General features: G+C 52.7%; 1 protein-coding gene across 4 annotated transcripts in view; it reads left to right on the forward strand.

The window, feature by feature from the left end:
* PTPRU (protein tyrosine phosphatase receptor type U) overlaps positions 1-26611 on the forward strand; it is a 275704-nt gene that overhangs the window by 168828 nt on the left and 80265 nt on the right. For all 4 annotated transcript variants that reach the window (XM_034753847.1, XM_034753848.1, XM_034753849.1 and 1 more), the window contains exons 9-12: positions 10893-11002; positions 12936-13137; positions 19249-19351; positions 22821-23094. In XM_034753847.1, the coding sequence (XP_034609738.1) occupies positions 10893-11002; positions 12936-13137; positions 19249-19351; positions 22821-23094 (689 nt within the window). The remainder of the gene's footprint in view (positions 1-10892; positions 11003-12935; positions 13138-19248; positions 19352-22820; positions 23095-26611) is intronic.

Raw genomic sequence — 26611 nt, forward strand, 5'->3', positions numbered from 1 at the left:
TAAGTGTCTGTGAGGCGCCTAGCGCAATGGAGTTTATTAGGGTTTCTAGTCCATACCCTAATGCAAATAATAATAAGTAATAATAGTAATAGTCATGTAAACTGGGCACATCTGATCTGGAAAGACGGAGATACCATAATCATGGAGCCCCAGGACGCATTTCACCGAGTCACTTTCCCAAGCAAGCACCATGTGGTAAACTTTTAAAAACTGTAACTGGAAAGAGTTTCTCTCCTTCTGTATCTGTCCCGCCCTCCAAGTCTAAGAGCAACCCAAGATTCTTATTAAAAAATAGGCTGGAAATCTGTAACAAGCAAGCACCCGTGCAATTAACGACGGCGGTGAAGGTTTGTGAAGAATAGGACCCTTGATTGTGTTTTATTTTGGCTTTTTTGACATGAAGCAAACTTCTTTTGCATATCCCTGTTTGTATGTCGCCGCGGAAGGCTGGAGGTTCCTAGATGAGTCATTGGGAAAGAAATTGCCAGGTACGGAGTGGAAAAGAACAAAGAAAGGATTTTGTTGTGGAGGTGGAAATGCCGTTGGGAAGGAGGCAAGGAGGGTTGCTCCTCTACTTGAGTTGTTCCGTATGAAAAACAGTTGCCTCCTCTTACCATGGCGGTCCGAGAGATGCCTGGAATCCCCTGCTCCTGAGGCACTGTGAGATGGCTGCCCAGATTTTCCCAGAAGGCACCGGTACAAACCTGGTTATACAGCATAGGACGGGTGGAGGTGCACACACACGGTGTTGGCTTGGATAAGCTCCTCTACGAACACAGGGCAGTTGTGTTTCTTGTGACCCATCCAGAGTGCTGTGACCTGGTTGCAACAACACAATTGTGTTTGGAGTGTGAACATTGCCTGGGCATTGAGTTGGGCCCATCTAGATACACTGGAATCCAGGGTCCCTCTGTTTTCATTCCATGGAACATCAGTATTTTCCATCCCGTCCAATGGGAGTGGGTCCCGTCCAGCAGGAGGGAGAACTGGGCTTCTGGCTGGGTGACCCAGTCCGCCTAGGGAGATCAGCAGAGTTCTGAGTAGTTCACCGTTCAGATGAGACCTTAAAAAACAAAACAAAAATGGGGTCCCATCTGCTCTGCAGTGACAGTAAACATCCCATGGCATTTTAGTAACAGTAGCTGCTGTGTTCTGTCGTCCTTGGTCAATCTTTCCTCTCCTCCCACTCGTGTGCACTGTATGGTGATTCACTTGGGTTCTGCCTTCTACGCCAGAGGTAGCCACATTGCAGTGGTAATCTGTGGTAATGGTTGGCACTGGGATCCTTGCAGAGGGAGAGTAATGCACTGGCAAAGTATTTGTTGCCTCCCCTACTGACTGGCCTGGTAGAAGATAACAGCCTACTAATGTCGCCAGCTAATGGAGCTACCCCACGTGGTCTGTGCGTCAGTGCTGGAGGTCCCCAGCGCAGACCCTGCCGACAGCCCGTGTGGAAGGACTCAGCTGGGTAGTTTGGATTCGGGTCTGAACTTGGGACTGTTTGCACCTGGGGTGCTGGGTCAGGCTCCCTTCTCAGCTACAAAGTGAAATGTCCCCCCCGCCTCTGAAATGGCACAGATTAAGGGGGCACCTTTGAGTCAGTTATCTCACTGGAACTGTATTTGCCCATCTCTCTGTGGCTTGTTTTCCTGCCTGGGCTCTGGGTTGGCAGATAAGGCACCCGAAGCTGTAATGGTCCAGCCCATCAAAGGGAAAGGAAAGATTCCCTTTCAAGGTGCCTCCTGGGAGCTAACAAAGCGGCCCCTTTCTACTACACTCGCGAAACCTCTGACACTTGCCTTCCCCACTGCTGCCTGTTTCAGCCGGAAACCGGCTGCAAGTTGCGGCAAACTTTGCAAAGTGTTTTTTATGAGACACGGGTGGTTCAAGCCACCCCCACTCCCGCTTCCTAATTTATCCCCTTCACACAGAGATCAATGGCACAGAAAAAGAGGTAGTGCCACTCGCCTTCATCCCCTCAAAGGCCGTGCTAGGACATCATGTGATGAAACGCCTCTGTTGCGAGACAGCAGGCGGAGCTCAATGACCAGAGCTCATCTCGAGGCGGGAGGGAAATTTCCAGAGGCCGAGGGAGCTGCCGTCAATACCATTCGCACATGCTGGAACAGGGACCTGAGCCTGCAAGTCAGGCATGAGCAGTTTCAACTGCAGTCCCCGTCCTCCCCTCTCTCTGTTCTGTGTGTGCACAGGGGGGCCAACAAGAGGGAGCAGATGGTCCATTGATCGTCCGCTTGTTCATTAAGTGCCAGCGACCAGCCACAAGGTGATGCATGTGAATTCACTGCCATCGGTTGGCTGGAGATGCTGGGCCATGTCTACACAAAGGTCTCAGCATAGACCTGGGTGTCTTGAGAGGAGTCCTTGAAATGAGGCTATAATGGCAGCATTGAGGGGAGATTTTGATCCCCCCCAAACACGCGCGCGCACACACACATACATATGTGTACACGCTTATGCACACACATGCATGTGCATGCACACACATTCACACACGTACATTAAGATGTGCATGTACTCACACACATATTTACACACACATAACTCCCCATACATCCCCCCACACACGTGTGCAAACATCCATATGCACACACACCGCTACATGTACGCACATCCACCCATGCAGGCACATACGTGTGAATGCACCCCGCCCACATTCACATATAACTGTACTCACACTTATAGTCACATGCACAGACACACTCATAGATTCACGTGCATACATCTATATGTGCATACACCCATGTGCATGCACATCCCCCACCCGCTCACACACACGTGTGCACACGCACTCGTGCACACGTGCTTACGAACACTCATGCACCCCCACATCCCTCGAGCTATCACGAGTCAAAACGCTTGGAGCATTTTCTTCTCTAGAAGGGTAAAATAGTTGAGTAATTAGCGATACACCACTTAGGAGAGCAAATCATTTTGTACTTAACAGGCAGGCGTGAGTGTGTGTATGTTGCTTTATTTAAAGTGTTTACGGAGGGTGGAAAAAAAGCTCGTGAAAGGATTCAGTTTTGGCACAACAAAAGCATAACTCCTTCTCCATTCCCGTGGAGTGAAAGCCTCTTAAAGATACAATCGATGGAAGAATAAACTCCTGCCGACCTTCCCCTGCTACACACACACCCTTTCGGCAATCTCTACGCGCGGCGGCATGGCGCCCGGTACTCAGAAAATCACCAGAGTTCACTTAAACTGCCGTGTTCCAGTGTTTATACGGCTGTCAGCAGCAGTCATAGTTGCACATTACTAAGTCAGCGCCGCTCAGCAGGGCAGCTGGGTTGGATCGAATGCGTCTTGCCTCTTGAGATTTGAGTTCCCATTCAGATACAGGTCACACGTGAAATGAGCCTTTCCCCCCCTCCGCTAGTCTACTTAGTTCTAGCTGGATGTTTGATTTATCTGCCTTGGAAAATCACTGCACCGATTCAGCAGTACCTGTGCAAATGTAAACCCCGGATCGGAACAGCTGACGGGGTGACAGGTCAGGACGGAAGGTCCTCGGCAGAGGTAGTGTGCGTGCGTGTGGGCTCTGGACTGGAATAGCTGGAGGGGCATCAGCAAAGCTGTGTGAGCATGGGGGGGGGGGCAGGATAAGACGGAGGGACATTACCCGAGCTGCAGGGAGCTGGGAATGATGTGTCAGAGGGTAGTGCTAGTTTGGGATGAGTTGCACCAAGGGAGCTGGGTGTGGATGTGTGAGCCAGTGCTGTCGGCATTCCACCATTGGCAGCAAGATTGCAAAGAAATACTAAAGGAAAGGGTCCCTCTCAACTGACTCCAGAAACAAGGCAACCTCTTGACTGATGATGTGGCTACCTGGTGCCAGCTCTGATTCCTCTAAGCCATCCAAGGCGTGTATCCCGGGGAGCTGAGGAAAGGACACCTCTGTCCCAGAGCACCCATTACAGTGAGAGCAAACTTGGGCCCGGAGGACCATGCGTGGGAGGCGCATTTGGCGACGAGCACCACGGACGCAGAGGCGGGTTTGACCATGTAGGCTTGTGAGGAGGCTGAGACGGGGTGGTGGATTTGGGCCGGGAGAGATGGATGATGGGGGGCGACCACAGATGAGCTCGCAGTGAGGGTCCCTGTAATGGTATGAAACGGTGATTTATACTGCTTTGATTTTGTATCTCAGACTTTGCGCCGCAGACCATGTAAAACTCGTACCACTTGTATTGCTCCCTGAATTTTTCCTATTTTTTTCCCCCTGTGTCTGGAAGAATCCCCTATATTTAAAAACCCTTATGGCTGAAAATAAAACCCAAACTTGAGTATCAGGGAGTCAGCAGGGAGCCAGCTGTTACACACACCTGTTCTCTCTGCACCTCTCGCCCTGGGAGAGGGAGCATTCAGAACAGAGCTCGGGAAAACCTGGTGTCTTACAGAACATAGGAACTGCCCGGTTGGGTCAGAGCCGCGGTCCATCCAGCCCAGTAGCCTGTCTCTGACAGTGGCCAGCACCAGATGTCTCAGAGGAAGGTGCAGTAGTAAGATGTGGGATAATTTGCCTCCCTTGGAAGTCCCTATGAGTTAGCAATTGGCGATCCATTGAAGGGTGAATTTATACATCCCTTCTACAATGTTTTGTTGGCATTAACTATTTCAATCCTGGATGGTCTTGTTGTCCATAGAAGCATATTTAATGACCTAGATCTCTCCTGGATGATCCAGCATTCAATAGGATGGTGAAAGAATGTTCCCTATTGCATTGTGAAAGGTGTGCATTATTTGTTTGGGGTTTTTTGTGCACACTTGTGGTCTGCCTGTGTGTGTGGTTATTGCTATTATTGATTATAACTGAACCCCCCAAACTGTGCATTAATTGGCGTGTTATTTGTAGCAATCAGAATGATCTGTCTGCCCCCATACGCACTCCCCTATCTATCTACTGCGATACAAAGAATACATAATATGTGTGTCTGCATATGTTCTGCACTCCTGTCTGTGGCATCAGAACAGCCTCTAGGGGGTGCTGTGAGACTTAATTGGCGACTGAAGCCCATTGAGATCTTCAGATGAGAGGTGCTCTGGGAGAAAGTAATGTATTCTGCAGTTCCAGGCTGCCACGGAGGGTTATGAATCGCAGCAGCAGGGGAATGTGCCCTGGAAGACTGTGCTCCAGTGTCCTTTGCGGTGAAACGTCAGGTGCATTCCAAACGCTGGTAATTAAATGGAGCATTTGCATAATGCTGAGCACGGTTTCAATTTGCAGATGAATTCTGTGCATTTGTTTCCAAGAGGAAAAAAAATCTCTCTCTGCCCCAAAGGTTTCCCTAATGCTCCATGAATTTAATAAGTGTCTTGTGTACACGTGTACGACATGGCGCTGCGGATTCAATTAACTTGTAAATCAAGTGGAAATAGTGTATTTGCACGGCGCGAACAGCACGTAAGGCGATCCCTGTCCCATGGCTGTGGAATTAGATCTGAGCAAAAACGCTGCGAGAAAATTGTCCGTGGACGTTTGTTCGAAGGAAGAACTGAATTCCCTTCACCTGCAGCCACTTCCGGGGTGGGGGGGAGGAGAGCGTATCCCATCAAACGCATTCACTGGCCGAGATATTCATGGACATGATCAATGTTCATGAAAAACTAATTTTGACTGTGGCTTGAAGATTCAGCCTGGTCCTAAGCACGTGCCTGGTTTTTAAACCCCCGAAGCGTCGTATTGACTTTCAGTGCAGTTACGCAGGAACTTGAAGTTAGGCACATGTTCAAGTTCCGTTCTGAATCAGGGTCTGGTATTCATACTGAGATCCCGACTCTTGAGTCCGCTTTCTCCAATCAGGCAACAAAATCACTTCCATATGACCTCCATATCCAATAGGAATTGGCCAACACACCTTGATTATTGAGTACCCACACAACCAGACAGCTGTGAAACAGCTACGGGTGAGAATCGGTTGGGGAGTGATAGCAAGTCATGGATAGAGTTGAGGGAAATCCTGATCCACTCCCAGACAGAAGAGGAGCAAATGCATTGAAACCAATTATCTGCAGCTAGACCCCAAAACACAAGAAACTCACCAGGTTTTGTTAGGAAGTCGAATCTCTGGCCAAGGCTTACAGAGCGTCCTGAGCCGAGTTTCCAGTGAGTCTTGGCAGAGCGACAGCTTTGCATCAAAACTGAAAATGCCTATTCAGTGCAGAACTGGGAGATGCTCAAGGCTTTTAACTGAGGTCTTTCTCTTCCTGGTAGTTTTAACTTAAGGTGGAACCCCAGGGCAAGAAATGTATATGGCTCAAGCCCCTGTGAACCCAAACCATAGAGCTCAACAAAACAGCTAGCCATGGCCTTAATGAAGAATACAACCCAAAAGCCTCTTTTCAAACAGGCAATTTCGGGAGGGCCCAGCTAATGGCTGTTAATAGTGTTTTTGGACTTTTCATCCGTGCTGTTCTTTCGGCAGCTCCGTCCCTGTGCGCGATGTGTAATTTTTTTTTGTAAGTGGGTATAATTGCTCCCTCTGTCTCAAATTAGAGGGTGCATTTTTCAAGCATTAACGCCTGCAGCAGATGATACTACTCATGAATTGTGATCTCTGCAAAGCAATTGCCTGTTCTGTCCTCCTTAATAAGCACCTTGGGTTGGGGAGAGAAAAAAGAAATCCATGCTAAATGAGTGACTATCGATCTTAGTGTCTTCACTTGTTGTTGCTGTTTGTGGTGGTGATTATTATTCTTATTGCTAATTAGAGGGAATGGTGGTGCCATGCCGAAACTGCCAAAATGTTTGCAGATCAGATCTCACGCAAGGCTTTTATCAGACTGGGCGGAGCAGTGCACAGCACAATCTCCAGGCTTGGGAGAGTGAAGAATACAAATGTAACCCATGTTAACATAGTCTGGCTCTCTGTCCCTCTCGAGTGGCCAGCGTATGCCTAGAATTTCATGAGTCTGCTACTTCCTTCGTCCCTTTTGCTGAGCCAAGTAGAGGTTCACGATTTTTAGATCCAGAGTTCTTGGGTTCAAACCCAGCAGACAACTGATTCTTCTGTCGACCTTGTAGTGTCTGTACTGGGGCATAGGTCGGTTCATGTACGCCTCCCAAGGATGTACATTTTTCACATCCCGGAGGGTCGTACCTAAATGGACCTAAATTTTAGGCCTGGTGTGCACTACAAAGTTAGATCAACGTAAGCTGCCTTGCATTGACATAGTGTGCATGTGTCTACACTAAAATTTGCCCCCACTGCTGTACACCAACGTAGCAACACCACCTTCCCGAGCGATGTTGAGCCGTGGTCCATGTACCGATGGTGATGCAATGGGAGTGTAGACGCTGTGTTAGTGATGTTGACCCTAACAGTCCTCCAGCAGCTGTCCCACAAGGCCCGACACTGACTGCTGTGGTCACCACTGTGAACTCCACTGCCTGGCGGTCATGGAGACCAGAAGTTCTCCCCCACTCCCTTGAAAGCCGTGTGAATTTTTGAAATGCCGTTTCCTGATTGTCCAGCGTGGCGAGCACACCTAGCAGCTCCCCATTGTCTGACCACGCTGGCTACCCTCTCCAGACACGCTCCGGCCTAGAGTAAACCGGAGGTATTGGCTCTCCTGGGCTTGTGGGGAGAAGAGGCTGTGCAGGCCCAGCTATGGACCAGCCGTAGAAATGTGGACATCTACAAGCAGATTGCACTGGGGATGGAGGAGAAGGGGTACGACAGGGATCAGCAGCAACACCGCGTGAAAGCAAAGGAACTGCGGCAGGTGCACCAGAAGGCCAGGGAGGCCAACAGTTGATCTGGTGTCGAGCCGCAGACCTGCCACTTTAACAAAGAACTGTGTGCCGTACTTCGGGAGACCCCGCCACCACCCACGCTAGAGAAACTGCCGAGGATCCTGAGTCCCGGGCCCCTGGCGTGAACAGCGAGGAGGCGGTGGAGGAGGAAGGGGGACATGCGACTGGATGGGACCAGCTATGCCATGTGCCAGGATCTGTTTTCTGGTCAGTCCCAGCAGTCGATCATGTGCGAGCCCAGTGCAGGGGAAGGAAGCTCGGGTAAGCGAGTAAATGTATTTCCCATTACAGTGATGTGCTGATGGTGCCCCCACGTTAGCAGGACACAGCTATCAACTTTTCATTAATCTAGGTGGGGTGGGAGGGGGGGATGCCAAGCAGTTTGTTTACGTGCACAGGGATGTCCCTTGAATCCTCCTGAGAGATATCCGTGAAGCGGTCATGGAGTTACTTTGCAATCCTTGCCTGAAATTAAGGACAACCACAGCATCACATATACTGACCCGTGAGAGCCACGGCTGCTGTATGTTTAGGTAAAATGTTCTGTTCTATTAATTTATTGAGTTTTTAAAATATTTGCTTTTAAATTGCACAGATTTTTCTTTTCACGGATTTTGTTACTGAATAAAATTCTGTTGTTTGGAAAAGAATTCATCTTTATTAGTTCACCACAGAGTGCCTAGCTGTTCTGAAAGCACCCACTCACTTGTTACTGTACAGAGTGACACAACTCTTAGGATCAGTGACAAACACAGTGTAATCATCATAAATGTACAGCAAGCAGTGCAAAATCAAGAGGAGCATTAACAGTGTTATATCCTTAGATGTGCAGCAAGCACCACAAAATTCCTAACAGGCCCCCAAACATCTGGCCTAGGTAGAGTGCAATCCACCACAAGCCTTACTGTGGCTCACTGTTAAAGTGCTTTTTCAAAGCCTCCCTGAGCTGTATAGCTCTGCATTGAGCTTTTCTGATAGTCTTGGTGTCGGGCTGTTTAAACTCGGCAGACAGCTGCTCCAGCTCTGCCCTCCACCCCAACGGCAATTTTGCCCCCTTTGCTTCACAGATATTGTGCAGGACACAGCAGACAGCTATAACCGTTGGGATATTTTTCTCACTGAGATCCAGTCTTGCAAATAAACAACACCAGCGTCCCTTCAATCTACCAAAAGCACATTCAGCTGTCATTCTGCACCTGCTGAGCCAGCAGTTGAATATTTCCTTGATCCTGTCAAGGTGGCTGGTGTATGGCCTCATGAGTCAGGGGAGAAAGGGATAAACTGGGTTGCCCAGGACCACTAGTGGCATTTCAACATCGCCAGTGTTAACCGCTCTGGTCGGGAATTAAGTCCTTGCTTGTAGGTCTCTGAACAGTCTTGTGGTCTTAAAGATGTGAGCATCATGCACCTTCCCTGAGCAGCCCATACTGATGTTGGAGAAGCATCCCTGGGTCTAGCAATACTTGCATAGCCATAGAAAAGTAGTCTTTTCTGTTCGTATCCTCTGTGGTAAGGTGGTCTGGTGCCAAAGTAGGAATGTGCGTCTGTGGCGCCACTGCGGTTCGGGAACCCCTTTGCTGTAGATCCATCCTCAACGTCCCTGTAGCGAAGCAAAGACTCACCGGCGCGGCGCCTCCTGCTGGTCGTCTCGGGAATTAGCTTTTCCAGCCCAGAGCACCCTCTGCAGGCCGGTGTCTCGCTTGCCGCTGGCCCTGTGTCCCTCCTGAACCCCCCGCCTGCGCCCCCCTGCCCTGACTCCGCCCGACCTTTCCCCCGCCTGCGTCCCCCTAACCTGACTCTGCCTGGCCCCCCTAACCCGACTCCGCATGGCTTTTCCCTCACCTGCGTCCCCCACCCCGACTCCACCCTTCTAGATGAGGGTTCTGCCCTCGGCAGTGCCCCCTTAGTCTGGGTCTCCCCTCCCTGGGGAACCGCCCCCATCCCTCCCTTGCCTCAGTGGCAACTGTCAGTCATCATCTAGCCCCCCCCGGGGCAGACGGCAGTCTGTACCACTCATCATCGGCAAGGGGGGTCAGACCAGCTGCCTCTGCAGCCCTAGGACCCTTTCTTGGGCCCTCACCTCGGCCTGCAGCCTGGGGCTCTGCTAGGCTGGAGCTCCCCAGCTCCCTCTGCCCTTCCCCAGCACTGCTGCACCCTAGGTCCCCTGCTCAGCTTCCCAGGCAGCCAGGTCCTTCTCTCTCCATGTAGCTAGAGAGAGAGTCTCCTTCTCAGCCTCTGGCCCTCAGGCCTCTTATAGGGCCAGGTGTGACCTGGTCGGTGCGTGGCCCCACCTGTGGCTGCTTCCCCCAACCAGCCCAGCTTTTCCCCTGCCCCAGCGCGCTCCCAGGGCTGTCTGAAGCCCTTCAGGGCAGGAGCGGGGTGACCACCCCGCAACAGTCCCGTACATGGCCGAGAGAGACAGCACTGGGCTGTCCTGATCTTAGCACTGAACTGACACTGTCCTTTCCAAATGCCCCAGGAAGAGTCCAGCCCCTGGCTGCTTGGTGCGTTCTCCCCCTGGGCTGGCGGAGGTCGCAGTGATGGCACAAAGCCTGTCTATACCTGTGGGCATCGGGGGGCAAGCTGAGGTGTCTCAGCAGCAGCTCCCATGTAGCTCGTGGTTTCCGGAGGCTGCTGCGCGAGCCCTGCCTGCGTGCTACAGTCCCCGCGGCGTGTCCTAGCTCGGGAACGCCGCAGGTCGCATCCTCAGCTGGGGTAAAGTCAATGGACCTTCCACCAGCTCAGGATCTGGCCCTTTATAGTCAAAACGCCCTGCGGCTGCTGTTTGCTTTCCAGCTGGATGGGGGCCAAAAGGCCTGGGGGTTGCAGGCAATCCCCAAAGAGCCTAAACCCCGTCCGGGCCAGGAGCTGCACCGGCGGAAGGTGTGTGAGCCCGAATGCTGAATCTCCCGGGCTTGAGCCGTGCCCCCAGCATTGTCTGAAAGGCGAGTGGGGTTTTATTGGCGGGAGGGACATAATGATGCAGACGGCGTTCTTGTTTGCTTTTAACTCCTCTTTGACTAGCAGTGCTTTCAGCGAAGCCGAGCGCCCGGCACAGACTGGCGTCCCCCTGCAGAATGTCATTGTTCCTTTGTTCTTCTCTTTGTGTCACTAGTCCCCGGAGGCATCGCCTCAGAGTCACTCACCTTCACCCCCTTGGAGGACATGATCTTCCTGAAGTGGGAAGAGCCACTGGAGGCCAACGGGCTGATCACCCAGTACGAGGTAGGTTCTGCAGCGTTGTTCAGCAGGAAGGGAGAAGCACCTGGGGCCGGGGTGTTGGAGACGCGGATACGTTCTAAGCGCATCCTTGTAAATGTCTGTAATCCCGTTACCACAAATCTCCAGTCCTGGAACTAAGACTTGAAAAGTTACCAGGCCCTGGTACAAAGCCTAATAAAGAGTCATAAAAATTACATCGTTTTGCTCTCATAGAGCCAAGAGTGTCCAAGTTCTTATCTTCCCTCTGCCACTGATGCACTCCGTGGCCTTGGTTGAGTCACTTAGGTCCCAAAATGGCCTGTAATTTTGCGTGCCTCCATTTTGGACACCCAGGGCCTGACTTTCAGCGGGCCTGATTGCCTGCAGCTGCCGTTGGCTTTGCCTGGAGTTGCATGTGCTTGGCACCTCTGAAAATCTGACCTAGCTCCTTTCTGCAGTTGGGCATCCAAACACAGACGTGCCCAAAATGAGAGTCCACCCTTGAAAATTTGCCGTTCGCCCTCTCTGTGTCTCCATGTCCCCAGGGGACAGTACCAGCTACTTCCCAAGCCAGCAGTGAGGACTAATCCGTTAAGTGCTTATACAGTACTTTGAGAATGCAAAGCACCATTTAAGTTCTGGGTAGCGTTAGTCCCCAGACTGCTGCGTTTCGCTGGGCACTGGGACATCTGGCAACCCGTCCGGTCCACTCCCAGCGCGTTAGGCAACACAGGAGCGGTTGGTAGAGTTTGTTCCTTTCTCAGCAAGGCATTGAGGAGAGACTTTTTTTGGGCGTCTCTTTCCGCTCGGTTCAGTGCGGAGAGAAAATGTCACATTGTGGCCGGTGTGTTTCCCGAATGGGGACGCTCGCGGGAGGGCCCCTCTCTGTCTCCCAAACGCAGTCAGGCAAGACTCCCTCTTATCTCTCTTTGCTTTTCAGCCTTCGCGCCGGCCTCTCCGGCATCAACAAAATTATCAGAGCGCGGAAACAGACAAATGAAAAGCTGATGCCTTATCTACGTTCCCCTTGCTGCGGCTGCCTGATCTGTGCTGCGTGGGGAATGATGGAGGCTCAGCTTTTCATTCGGGAGCCGCCGTTTTCTATCAGGGAGATTAAGGGCTACTGCATCGTTATTGCTACCTTCGAGCCCTTGCTTTGGGGGGTGGGATCCAGCCTGCTTTTTATCCTCTTTACAATGGATCTCTGTCTCTCTGCGTGTCCCTCTTTGAATGCCCCTGTAATCCCCTTGCAATGGCTTTTCACACCGGAGCCCCGGCATGTGCTCTTAGCTGCAAAAGGACAAGCCCGGTTTCTGAAGGGAACTGAGTGGGTGGCTGTTGAATGGGTCCGGGGCACAGTGGGTTAGTGCACCAGCCTGGGGGGTGTGGAGAGAAGGGTTCAAATCTGCTGCTAGGTCTGAGGTTAAAAATGAATCGGTTGGGTGCTAGCTGACCTTGGTTTCCCGCAGGCTTTTCTCCCCAGGCTTTTCTGCTCAAGAGAGGGCAGTTGGGGGGCCCAGAGCTGGAATGTCAGGGGGCTGCAGGGGAGGGGTGTTGGGAGGGCAGTGTGTGGGTCTCAGGGTGGCATAGCAGAGGGTGCTGTCAGGTCTCTTGCACAGTCTTGGGTCTGTCTAGTGCTCCCAGCTGGTCACTTTCTCCAGTTCAAATTCAACGCCAAGCTTGTTTTAGGGATAGATTGGCGAGGCCTCTTTCTATATTTAAAAAACCCAAAGCAGCCCCGCACTGCTCCCATCTCTTCCCCACGTCTGTGTTCCGTGCAGGGGCACTCCGCTCACGGGACCAGATCTGCATGCCCCACCCAAACACACTGCTGCACAATCCCCTCATACTGACCTCCTGCTATCCGCTCCCCCATGAGCCCTTTTATCTATCCCCCTCTCCTCCCATTTGCGATGGCAGCCAGGCGGCTGTCTCACGGTCTCTCGTGTTCTCCTAGATCAGCTACCAGAGCATCGAGTCTTCGGACCCAGCCGTCAACGTGCCAGGCCCCCGCCGCACCGTCTCCAAGCTCCGCAATGAGACCTACCACGTCTTCTCTAACCTGCACCCGGGCACCACCTACCTGTTCTCCGTGCGGGCGCGCACTGGCAAGGGTTTCGGCCAGACCGCACTGACCGAGATCACCACCAACATCTCCGGTAGGCTATCGAGATGCCGGCTCTCTGGCTTCGGGCTGGGGAGAGGGTGGCAGGGTTGGGCCCATTGGAGAGGAGGGGAAAATGGTTTGCTCTTTCCGTGTCTGTATCTATGCCGGCATGTGAGCCCAAACTCCCAACCCACTGTGGGCATGATAGAGCCTTGGCACTGGGGTAGGGGCATGGCCAGACCCCCGGAAATCAGCCTCCCCGAGGTTCTCCTTGCAGTCTCAACTGGATCTTTCTTTGCATCCTGTTCTCCCCCTTCTCCCCTGGCCCTTTTTCCACTTCCCAGAGTAACCACTGATTTGTTTTCCTTTTGGGGCAGTCGGATTCCTGCTGCTCCAGAGGTTCAGTCCAGCAGACAGCGATAAAGCCCCCATTAACTTAAACAGTGCTGGGGCAGGCTCTGTCTAAGTTACTGCTCGTTCTAACGCCACGCTGCAACGTGCAAGCCAGCAGGTGGACACCGGGGCTTGGAAGCTCGCGGCTGCGTGCACTGTTTAGCATGCGTGCTTTGGGAAATGCGGCCCTCCGTGCCAGGGAAAGACGGGACTCTGTTTCTCCCCAAGACAGGCACAGCTTGGAGAGTGGCAGTGCCCGCTTCCTGCCAGCCTGAGCTGCAGGGACCAGCCACGGGGAGAAAAGGGAGTTCACGGCTATGCAGTCATCAGCCTCTTGGTTTGGGTTGCCAAAAAGCTGGCCACTTAGTGCTGTGACTATCTCTCCGCTAAGAACTAGACGGAGCCCCCTGCCTCACTCCACCCCCTGCCTCACTCCACCCACTGCCTCACTCCACCCACGGCACGCAGTGGCTCTCGGCCAATGTTCAGTGCCCCTCTGGCTTGGATGTGAACTGGTGACTAGCTGCACAAAGAGAAATTCCTCCATCTCTTATTCTGGGCACCCCGTCCTGCCTGACCACAGCACCCTCAATGAACCCTCTTCCCCCATGCCCCATGCACCGGCAGCCGCTTCCCCACTGTGCTAATACCCGATCCGACAGGAATCTGCACTGCCCTTCCAGGAGGCAAGAGAGAGACGTCAGAAGGCAGGCTGCTCGGTGACAGTCAGGATGGGCGTCAGCCCTAGCCGGAGACTGACAGTGCACAATCAGGGTCTCTTTGCGCCCTTCTCCTCTGCCTACCACTGGGCTCGCACCGTTAAATACGCCTTTCCTTGAAATGGATTCTTCATGCTCCGACGATCCCCTCCCCCTTCCCCCGGCTACCCCGCAGTCAGAATTCAAATGGAAAACAGCCCTGCTGGGTAATTGAGTTGCATTGCGGCCCCCGAGCTGCCTTGTTTACATTACACCGGACCCGAGCTGGGGTGCTGGTGGAACACATTTCCTAGCTCACTGGAGCGGCCCTGGTGGAATCCGTTAGCCGGAGGTGGGCAGCAGGAGGAGAAATGGAACGCGGCCGCCGGCCCTGCAGCGCTCCCCAAATGGGCTCGGAGAACCGATATTATTTGCCAGAGTGAGAAGTGGTGTCTGAGGTGGAAGAGATAAGAGACCCTGTCTGTGCTGGGGAGGACAGTGCATCTTGTTAGATGGTGCAAACTCCAGCAGAAGGGAGTAGAGGGACTTGCCTTACCTCCCAGGCAGGGGGCTGGGGAGTGAGACCCGCAGGGAGTAGATAGGCTCCTGCAGGAGACCCCGGCTCAGGGGAAAGGACGTGGTCTGTAGGTGCAGCTTATGTTAAACTATCTTATTTGGGAGAAATAAAGTTTCAGTCCCTGAAGAAAAGAGGCTGAGCTCCGGAGTGTTCTTTGATACACAGGCTGGTGAACGGCCTGTAGGAAAATAAAACCACTGGCCCGAGAGGTTTCTTCCTCCGCTTCCCCTCCAATGTGGAATTCCACTCCCGTTGCTGTCCCTGCCAGAGGCCTGGGTCAGGCCGTGTTCAGTCCAACAACCGCTTTTCTGGTCAGCTTTAAAGTGCTGTAGTTTTAGCCTTGTAGTGCTGGCCAAGGGGAGTGAGGTCTCCATTTGCCAAAGGCGTCTGGCACACGCTTCGAGAACTGCAGTGAGAGAGGTTAGAGTGGGGATGTTTTTATACCTGGACAAGCTATTGGAGGCAAGCTTTGTAGGTGTTTCCCCACGCGTTAGTTCTTGCCCTCTGAGCGCCGCACAGTTGCACTCCTTGGCTGGCATTTTCCCAAGACCTTCGCTCCCGGAAGCTCCCATTGGGGCCAGATGGTCAGACCAGTTCAGCAGCTGGTCTGCACCCAACACGCGGGGCTCTTCTGAAACTCTGGCTGCTCGGCTAGCTAGCTGAATGGGAGACAAGCTCTTAAAAATCCCATCCCGACCGTGGGAGCTGAGCGGAAAGTTCCAGCCAGGGTGAGTAAGGCTCCAGGCTTTACGTGCTGAGGGGCAGAAGAGACGGGCCCAATAAGTTGTTTGAAGACTTTTCCCAAAGTTTTTTTTTTTTTTTTTTTTGGTAGTAGCATACACAGCACCTCCAGTGTCCCCCATGTCTTGGGGTGGCAGGAAAGTTTTATCTCCACTTGTTTGCAAAGATCTCATCTCCTTTAGGTGGCTCCAGCGATGTGTAGCTGCTTGACTGTAACTGTTAACAGCTCTGAATGGGGTGAGATGTTTCCTAATGGGGGCACAGGAATTGCAAACCAGCATCACCCGGATCCCCTCCACTGCTAACGAATCGGGGCTGCAGACAGCGAGAGGAGGACAGGGGGTCAGGGGACAGAGAGGTTCTCTGTGTCAGCCGGAGGATGTCACTGGGAGATGCAAAACCTACTTGGATGCATTTCCACTCCTCGCAGCAGCGCAAGTTAATGATGTGCCTCTCTTTGAGCCTCTCTGGCGTTCCAGCAGTACAGGGCAGGGATGGATGGGAGATGGTGCTCATCTTGATGGCTGACGGCTCCTGCCGGTGGACCAAACCCAGTGTCCATACTGGTTCTGTCACATCCCTCAGCAGCCCTTGTTACCAGTGCCCCTGAGAGTGGGTGGGCAGCCCCTCCATTGGGCTTCCTCCTTCTTTCTCCGAAAGGCCCCAGAGAATGATGCTGGGGAACTGCTGCTCCTCCACCCCGCAGGCCCTTGTATCCAGCGTCCCTCGGGGATACGTCTTGCCACCCCTCTCGTTCTGTGTTCATGGAGCGCCTCTCGGGTGCAGGCACTGGGAACCGCTTGGATCAAATAGCCCCTAGACCCCTCGCCTCTGAGACGTCAGCCCGTTGGCTACCTGAGAAACGCTCAGCATGGAGTTTCTGGGCCGAATTCCATCTCTGCCAAAGGGCGTGGTCCGGCTAAGTGCGCTGGTATCTGCCTCACCCCAAGACATGCACGGGAGTGGCGCTGCCCGTCCATGGAGCTGTCTTCTGGGCCGGCACTGGAGCTAGTTATGTCTACAATGCCTGGCACTCGCATGGTTTCCCTTCCCTGGAGGATCAGCCACTCAAGGCCCACGATGACGGGTTTGTGCCACCGCTGGGGGGCTGAATCACTAGGACTCGTACACAGCTACCCCATGGCCCAGGCAGTTGAATCCAGGGATTTTGTGTAACCAGGCACCTTCTGTGAGTGTGTTAGGAGCTGCAACAGCTCTAGCCAATGCCGCTGAGGGAGGCTGGCGTCCCCGAGGAGAAACAAGCTTGTATCTTCTGGATGATCCCATAACGCAGCAATGACTGCACTTGCTGGCGGGAGATTACAGCAATGAAACAACCACTGTCTCTGAGTTGGAAATACACAACTGAGGGATTAATTGGGCTTCATTAACAAGCCATGCAGTTCTTAGGGCTGTTTGCTAACGGCTGTGGGTAACTGTTAACAGCTCTGAATGGAGTGAGATGTTTCCTAATGGGGGCACAGGAATTGCAAACCAGTGTCACCTGGATCCCCTCCATTGCTAATGAATCAGGGGCTGCAGGCAGCGAGAGGAGGACAGGGGGTCAGCCGGAGGACGTCACTGGGAGATGCATTTCCACTCCTCGCAGCACTGCGAGTTAATGATGAGCGCCTCCCATCTGTGCAGTGCCGCTCATCCCAAAGGAACCCGACATGCCTCGCACACTCTGGAATTGTGGCAAACCCTCCCTCCGTCTCTGAAATGCTACCACCTCTGGGCTGGAACGAGGCCACTGTGTCAATAGCACACAGCAGCAGGGCAGTTGAGGACAGGAAGCAAAGAAGACTACGGTACTAGGGAGAAATAAGAGGTAGAACATAACTGGCTGAGCCGGAATTTTGCCAGGACTCTCTGGTTAACGCCCTAACTTGTGCAAAGCACTATGGGATTTTCATGAACACGAGCTCCTATGACCTTGTTTTTTTCTTGCCTCGTGCAAAGGACAGCACCTCCACAACACCGTGCTTCCGAGTACCGTGCAGGGGGATCGGCTCAATACTAGATGAGTCGGAAAGCACCCCCTGCTGCATGGATCACCACCCCCACTTCCTGAGCAATCTTTCCCTCAGCTCCCATCCATGTCCTGACTTCGTCTTGAGCCCAAGCCCCACTTCCATCCACATACAAATCAGTCTGACTCGGGTCTGCAAGCACGCAGGACCCGGGTCCTAGGAGCCTGCTGGAGACGGTCCTGCTGAGGCTCAGGGCCAAGCCCTGGCATTTTGCAGTGTGGACACAGTTCAAACCACAGACCCAGGTCAGAAGGGCTGCGTAGTGCAGCATGGCCACATTAGCAGGGCTGTGAGACTCGGGGTCCAGTAGTTGTAACCCCAGTGTGGATGCTCAAGCATGGGCTTGGAAACACCGAGTGCACAAAGCCAGGTCCCGCTGTCGTGGCTCAGTGTGCAGTGTAGACGCACGCTCCCTGCCATTCTTAGTGAACTAGCCCGTCCATGCAATCAGAAAGCAGCAGGTTTGTCAGAGCCCAGGAGGTGAAGGGCTGAAGCCGATCACAATCAGCGTGAAGCTCAGGGGGCGCTGGGATCTCAGGTGCTGGTTTGGCCCAGTATAGAGGTGGGGGGTTCTGGACCTCCCCGCCGTCCTGGGGGGTTTGTTCCTGGGGTTCTAGGCTTACCTCTCAGTGGAAGGAAACCATAGGTATTTGGACCTGGCTCCAGACTGGCTCATGCACGTCGATTGGCCTTAGCCAGTCAGCAGGCATTGCAAGTGCACCACACCCCGTCAGCCCACGCTATAACTGGCCCTCAGAGAGCCCCTTTCATCTACAGGATAATGAATTTCACCTCACAGCTCCCCGTAGAGGCGAGCCATTTTACAGACGGAGAACCTGAGGCACGGTGCTTTTAAATGACTTGTCCACAGTCCAACAATGAATCGGTGACAGAGTTCGGAATAGAACCCAGGAGTCCTGACTCCGAGCGCCGTCCTCCAAGCACGAGCATGATACTGCTTCATGTAGTTGCTGTGGGCTCAGGAAGCGCCCTCAGAGACTTCCGTGAGGGGGACTGCAGGCAGGACCCTGACCCGTTCGGCGAGGCACACATCAAGTCAGTGGAACGGAATCCTGGCTCAAGATCAGGACGCCCTGCTTTGAAACAAACTTCTTGGCTTTGCTTGGACCTTTGTGGATAAGTGCAGGAGCCAATTTCCTCCGGACAGAGTTCTGTTCCAGGGACATTACTGTGTAATTAATGTCATTCACTTGCAAAGGTTACAGACCTCAGACTGGAGTTGGGTTGCTACAATTCTGATATTCTGTTTCAGCGATTAGTACTGGGAGGGAATCGGCATCCTGAGGAGAGGAGGGGATGGGAGTCAGGACTCCTGCAGGCTATTCCTGGCTTGGTCACCAACTCCCTGTACTTGTGGTCTGATCTCAGGCAAAGCCATTAGCCACTCTGTGCCTCAGTTTCCCCATTTGTAGACTAATGATCCTCTGCACAGGAGGGCGGTAAACTCAGCCAGTAAAGTGCTTTGAAATCCTCGGATGAAAAGTGCTACAAGTGGGCAAAAATATCATTCATAAAATCCAATGGGAAACCGACCGTTGGTACTGCTTAGCTGACAAACAGCTAATGCCAGACTGGCCTTTCCGGTAGCCTCTCCCTGGTACGGCCCTGGAACTGTCAGAGCTTGTGCCGGCCCCCTTGGGATGGTAGCTCACTGCATGCGTGTTCAAAAATAGTCACCCCTGCTTCTGCTTCCATTCCAGCTCCCAGCTTCGACTACGGGGACATGCCGTCGCCTCTGAGCGAGTCGGAGAGCACCATCACGGTGCTGCTGAGGCCGGCGCAGGGCAGAGGGGCCCCCATCAGGTAGGGGTCCACCCGGAGGACTCTTAGACTCTTGTATGCAAGGAAGTGCATTCCCTGTGTGTGAGCTGTGTGTGCGCCCTAGGTTCTGACCCGGAGAGAAGGCACCGCGTCCACGCGATCTAGCACAGAGCAATCTCCTTTCTAGCTTCCTTTTATATTAAGTCCCTATAAAGTCCTGTGGCAACTGATAGCCTTTTCTCTTGCTTGGGGATTCATGGGCCATTAAAGACCACTTTGTCACCGAGCCATATTAGCACGAGGTATGCGCGAGTCTGCGAATTACTGGCAATGTGCTCAGCACCTGGCTGCCTATAAACAGGTGTCACCTTGACAAGGAGGGCGGATCACTAGAGGTGTGCTGTCCCGGGACCACCTGGCTCGGGCCGAGAGGTAGCTGCGGGAACTCTGTTGTTTACTGTTCTCGGCTCATCCCTCCACCCAGTTCAGACCCCTTGCTTTGGAAACTGCTGGCTCTAATGCTTTGCAGTTGCAGGGGGGTGAAGCCTCCAAAGGTTTGGCTTACGGGAGCCCCCTCAGGGTTTGGATTTTTCTCGTGGGTAGCTTGGATCCCTCAGCTGCTTTGCTCTGAAAACGGGGCTTTAAGTCGCGGCAGATGCCATGACTGCTGCTCCGGGCCAGCTTGGCGGTGCTCTGCCCCGCTGTCGGGTGCTCAGTTTGAGTTCCGGATGGAGTCCAGGGATCGGTCCTGCTCCGTCTGAAGCTGTCTGCCCAGGGGCATTCGCCATCCATCATAGCCCACCTGGGCCAGATTGCGCAACCCGTATTCACACTGGACCCACGCAAACCGTCTTGCTGGTGTCGGTGGGGCCACTTGAGTGAGTAAGTGCTCCCCAAATACAGGCTGCACACACTAGCCTTCGGTGGTCAATATAAACTGGGCTTGGGGGTGCCTGCGCCCCCCGTGACCAGGGAAGGGAGCAGGGAGCAACATGCTGCCTGGCAAATCCCTTTGCTTTGCTTATTTCCCAGAGGCGTTGATACTGCTGATGTCTGGGTCAGCGCCTCTGGCCTGTGTTCTGCAGGAGGTGAGACAAGATGAGCACAATGGGCCCTTCTGGCCTCCGAATCCAGAAACCTATAAGATCCCCCAGTGAGCAGAATGTCATAGAATCATAGAATCTCAGGGTTGGAAGGGACCTCAGGAGGTCATCTAGTCCAACCCCCTGCTCAAAGCAGGACCAATCCCCAACTAAATCATCCCAGCCAGGGCTTTGTCAAGCCTGACCTTAAAAACCTCTAAGGAAGGAGATTCCACCACCTCCCTAGGTAACCCATTCCAGTGCTTCACCACCCTCCTAGTGAAAAAGTTTTTCATAATATCCAACCTAAACCTCCCCCACTGCAACTTGAGACCATTACTCCTTGTTCTGTCATCTGGTACCACTGAGAACAGTCTAGATCCATCCTCTTTGGAACCCCCTTTCAGGTAGTTGAAAGCAGCTGTCAAATCCCCCCTCATTCTTCTCTTCTGCAGACTAAACAATCCCAGGTCCCTCATCCTCTCCTCATAAGTAATGTGCTCCAGCCCCCTAATCATTTTTGTTGCCCTCCGCTGGACTCTTTCCAGTTTTTCCACATCCTTGTAGTGTGGGGTCCAAAACTGGACACAGTACTCCAGATGAGGCCTCACCAATGCCGAATAGAGGGGAATGATCACGTCCCTCGATCTGCTGGCAATGCTGTCAGTCATGAGCCATCCAGAATCAGCTCTGAAGACTCTGCCAATATATTCAGAACCAACAAACTCCTTTCCCACCTCCTCATATCTTCCTGCTCTGTGCCATCAGTGCTGAATTTCTCCAAGGGAAACCCGTAACCCAGGCCCCACCTGTCCATCAAATTCCACAGCCTTGCTCTGGCAGCAGGATGTGGTCATTAAAACCTACAGCCAGTGACGGATTAGCCACTGGGCCAATGGGGCCTGTGCCCAAGGGCCTCAGACAATGGGGGGGGGGGGGAAAAATGGGTGCCTCTGCGCCCCCCCTCGCTCTGCCCGCCCGGCACTCCTGTTGGGGAGGGGGGGCGGGGGGGGGGGGGGGGGGGGGGGGCTCCCCCTGCCCCGGGGGGGGGGGGGGGGGGGGGGGGGGGGGGGGGTACTACAGGTGGAAGGGATGGTGAGGGGCACCCCCTTGGTCTGACCCAGGGCCTCACAAACCCCTAATCTTCCTCTGCCTATAGCTGTGCCCAACAACACACACTCAGGAGGGAAAAGATTGGCTCTGATTAGGCGTTATTAAAGAGGTAGTTTTAATAGATCTGGGGGCTGAACGTGTCTGAGTGGAAGAGATCTGCCCACGAAGACTGCAGTCACTCAAGAGCTCATCTCGATATGCTGCTCTTAGTGACCTGGGCTGAGTAATACAGGGATATAGAATGCAATAAACATCATCTGAGATGGCACCTTTAATTATATCCAGAGCACATTCCTTCCTGTAGGGGAGGGAGCCTGATTAAAGGCACTTAGCAGGCTTGGAGGTTGTTCTGCACACAAGATGTTTTCTCAAGTTGGAAAGATTCCTTCCCTGGATTTTTCACGTGGGAATGTGGCTTTTTTTAGGAGAGTGGTGCAAGCAAGTGCCTTTCCCTGATCCTCACAGTAGGTAGACTCCAAACTCACCCTCTTCCTGGGAAAAGCAACAAAGAGTCCTATGGCACCTTATAGACTAACAGATGTATTGGAGCATAAGCTTTCGTGGGTGAATAACCACTTCGTCAGACGCACCTTTTCCTGGGGTTTATGATCTTGGTTTTATTAACAAAGAAATGAGTAAGATAACAGAAAGAGCAGCATAATCCTGTTCTTAGAGCTCCTCCCTCAAGACTGCTCAGCCCACACCCTAGATCCTCTCTCCTCAGCGCCTACCTTACATCCAGATGAGGTGGCAAGTCTCCCGCCTCAACGAGTCAGCAGAACCCATTCAACTCTTTGCCAGCAGATCAGCACCTGCCAATAGAGTAGTGGGGAGTTTCAGACAAACGCTGCCAGCCAGTTACAAGGGAGTAGGGCAGGGTCCTCAGGCTTAGTTTTGCCAGGAGGCTCAATGCCAACATGGCTTGTGCCCTGTGGCCACAACTAATTTGCATAAATGAATGTTCATTGTAATACATCCAAGAAGTCTCTTCTTTCGTATGGATACAAAAATAATCAGTGTTTGTGCTTCCGCCTTCTCTGCTCAGTGCATAGAAATAGCTCCTTAATCGAATCCACTTGCACGCACGTGTTGCAGCTGACCAGCTTGGTCCCCAGTCTGGAGTTACAGGCCGAGTATGTCCCCGGGGTGCATTGCTGCCTTTCTCCCACCACCCGGGCTGATGCGGGGGGCTGTGAGTGTGGTCCCCAGACTGCCATGAGACAGGGGAGAGGCAGTTCTTCATTTTAAGCCAAATGCCTACCGGGCTCACGTCCTTTCTTGTCTCTGCCTTCCCCCTCCCCGCCTCACGTGTCCAGCACCTACCAAGTCATCGTGGAGGAAGACCGACCCAAGAAGATGAGACGGGAGCTGGGGGGTCAGGACTGCTTCCCGGTGCCGCTGACCTTTGACGACGCCGTGTCCCGGGGCTCCGTGCACTATTTCGGGGCCGAGCTGCCTCCCAACAGCCTCCCCGAAGCCAAGCCCTTCACCGTCGGGGACAACCAGACGTACAGCGGGTACTGGAACCCCCCGCTGGAGCCCAAGAAGGCGTATCTCATCTACTTCCAGGCCATGAGCAACCTGAAAGGGGTGAGTAGCTGCCTCCGTGGCAGGGATTGGTGCCAGGGTGTTCCTGAGTGGGAACTGCCACGAATGCTGGCACTTCCACTCGGGTGATGGGGGTAGGACCCGGAGCATGTGGCTCGCAGGGGGGTGCGTGGGGAATGGGAGACATCCCATGCCAGATTTTCAAAGGGCATCAGCAACTACATCTTCAGTCTTTGTGCCCAGTTACTTCCTCGTTGCAAGGGAGGTATTTTAGTTGGTGGCACCAATTTGAAGTTGTTTTACTGTATGTTCGGGGAGAGTTGCAAAGTCCAAATAAATGTGTTGCACTCCCAATGGAGGTCATTGTGCTCCCAAGTTTTGCGCTCACCACCCTTTGGGATGGTGGCTTGCAGGTCAAAATCTGGTCAGAACAAAAATCGAAGGGGGCTGGTGTGTTGGATTTGTTTCTCTGAAGCAGCCTCCGAGTCGGACCCTGGTTGTCTCAGCAATCCCTGGTGAGATCCTGTCTCTCCAGTGTATGTTTGTTAGGGGGGTAACTTCCCTTATCATTTTCTCAATGTGTTCGATTATGCTCCCATGGAGATTAATGAGAGTTTTGCCACTGGCTTCACTGGAACCAGGGTCAGTCCCTGTTTAGGTATGTGCATGGCCTCACCCTGCCACCACCAGCGGGTGGGGGAAGTGGAGTGATACATTAGGGCAAGAGAACTTGGATTCATACAGGCCAAGGCCCTGATCCTGCCATCTGATCCACATGTGCGGATCCTTTGCCCGGAGGGAGGTTGCACTGACGCGAAAGGGACTCCGTGCAGACTCTATACAGGTTGGGCTGTGAGCATCAGATAGCAGAATTGGGGTCCAGGCAGGTTAGAGGTTGGGACTGAGATTTTTCAAGCTCCCCATGGGATTTAGGTGCCTAAATAGCTTTGAGGATCTAGGCCTGAGTGTCCAAATTCCCTGGGCACCTTTGAAAACCGCACCCTGGAATGTCATATCAGTAACACGCAGTAAGCTCAGGCCACGGCAGGTGTAATTCCATCAGCGTCGTGCACAGACGGCTTTGGCACTGAATGTTTCATTCCCGTCTTGCCTACAAAGCCTCACTTGTAACTCCGGTTGTCCTGAAGGACTCCACTGCTCACTCACTTCCTCCCTGGAGAGAGGAGGAGAGCGAATGACCCACCCGGGACAGATGTTACATTGCTTAATGCGCAACTGGGAGGGGCTCGGATGCTACGGGTGGTATACGAACCTATGCAGCACAGAATAGAATCACCTATGGATCCTGTTGTACTGCACGTATAAAGTCACCTATAAAGGAGAAAACAACTGTGACGGGGTGTCCTAGGAGTTTACTGCCCCCCCACCACTCTGGCACACCCCACCCAAACAGAGTGTCCTTTTGATGAAAAAGAGCACCAAGTTTAATCCTCCAGGAACTGCCTAGAAAGGCCACCCAGGATCAGCTGCGGGTAGAACCAATGAGTATCAGTCCTCCAGTGGCTAGAAGGGTTGGGAGCTGGCAGAAACCAATCAGGGCCCAGCAGGCAGGATAAAAAGGGCTGGCTGCTTCTTCCAGGGCCCAATTCTGAATAAAGCTGGCATGGGGTGAAAATCATAGAATCATAGAATATCAGGGTTGGAAGGGACCTCAGGAGGTCATCTAGTCCAACCCCCTGCTCAAAGCAGGACCAATTCCCAACTAAATCATCCCAGCCAGGGCTTTGTCAAGCCTGACCTTAAAAACCTCTAAGGAAGGAGATTCCACCACCTTCCTAGGTAACCCATTCCAGTGCTTCACCACCCTCCTAGTGAAAAAGTTTTTCCTAATATCCAACCTAAACCTCCTCAACTGCAACTTGAGACCATTGCTCCTTGTTCTGTCATCAGGTACCACTGAGAACAGTCTAGATCCATCCTCTTTGGAAGCCCCTTTCAGGTAGTTGAAAGCAGCTATCAAATCCCTCCTCATTCTTCTCTTCTGCAGACTAAACAATCCCAGTTCCCTCAGCCGCTCCTCATAAGTCATGTGCTCCAGCCCCCTAATCATTTGTGTTGCCCTCCGCTGGACTCTTTCCAATTTTTCCACATCTTTCTTGTAGTGTAGGGCCCAAAACTGGACACAGTACTTCAGATGAGGCCTCACCAATGTCGAATAGAGGGGAATGATCATGTCCCTCGATCTGCTGGCAATGCCCCTACTTATACAGCTCAAAATGCCGTTAGCCTTCTTGGCAACAAGGGCACACTGTTGACTCATATCCAGCTTCTCGTCCACTGTAACCCCTAGGTCCTTTTCTGCAGAACTGCTTCCTAGCCATTCGGTCCCTAGTCTGTAACAGTGCATGGAATTCTCCCGTCCTAAGTGCAGGACTCTGCACTTGTCCTTGTTGAACCTCATCAGGTTTCTTTTGGCCCAATCCTCTAATTTGTCTAGGTCCCTCTGTATCCTGTCCCTACCCTCCAGCATATCTACCACTCCTCCCAGTTTAGTGTCATCTGCAAACTTGCTGAGAGTGCAGTCCATGCCATCCTCCAGATCATTAATGAAGATATTGAACAAAACCAGCCCCAGGACTGACCCTGGGGCACTCCACTTGAAACTGGCTGCCAACTAGACATGGAGCTGTTGATCACTACCTGTTGAGCCCGACAATCTAGCCAGCTTTCTATCCACCTTATAGTCCATTCATCCAGCCCATACTTCTTTAACTTGCTGGCAAGAATACTGTGGGAGACCGTATCAAAAGCTTTGCTAAAGTCAAGGAATAACACATCCACTGCTTTCCCCTCATCCACAGAGCCAGTTATCTCATCATAGAAGGCAATTAGGTTAGTCAGGCATGACTTGCCCTTGGTGAATCCATGCTGACTGTTCCTGATCACTTTCCTCTCCTCTAAGTGCTTCAGAATTGATTCCTTGAGGACCTGCTCCATGATTTTTCCAGGGACTGAGGTGAGGCTGACTGGCCTGTAGTTCCCCGGATCCTCCTTTTTCCCTTTTTTAAAGATGGGCGCTACATTAGCCTTTTTCCAGTCATCCGGGACCTCCCCTGATCGTCATGAGTTTTCAAAGATAATGGCCAATGGCTCTGCAATCACATCCGCCAACTCCTTTAGCACCCTCGGATGCAGCGCATCCGGACTCATGGGCTTGTGCTCGTCCAGTTTTTCTAAATAGTCCTGAACCACTTCTTTCTCCACAGAGGGCTAGTCACCTTCTCCCCATACTGTGCTGCCTAGTGCAGCAGTCTGGGAGCTGACCTTGTTCATGAAGACAGAGGCAAAAAAATAATTGAGTACATTAGCTTTTTCCACATCCTCTGTTACTAGGTTGCCTCCCTCATTCAGTAAGGGGCCCACACGTTCCTTGACTTTCTTCTTGTTGCTAACATACCTGAAGAAACCCTTCTTGTTACTCTTAACATCTCTTGCTAGCTGCAACTCCAAGTGTGATTTGGCCATCCTGATTTCACTCCTGCCTGCCTGAGCAATATTTTTATATTCCTCCCTGGTCATTTGTCCAATCTTCCAGTTC

Source organism: Trachemys scripta, chromosome 20 (assembly GCF_013100865.1).
Source record: "Trachemys scripta elegans isolate TJP31775 chromosome 20, CAS_Tse_1.0, whole genome shotgun sequence".
NCBI classification, from domain to species: Eukaryota; Metazoa; Chordata; order Testudines; family Emydidae; genus Trachemys; species Trachemys scripta.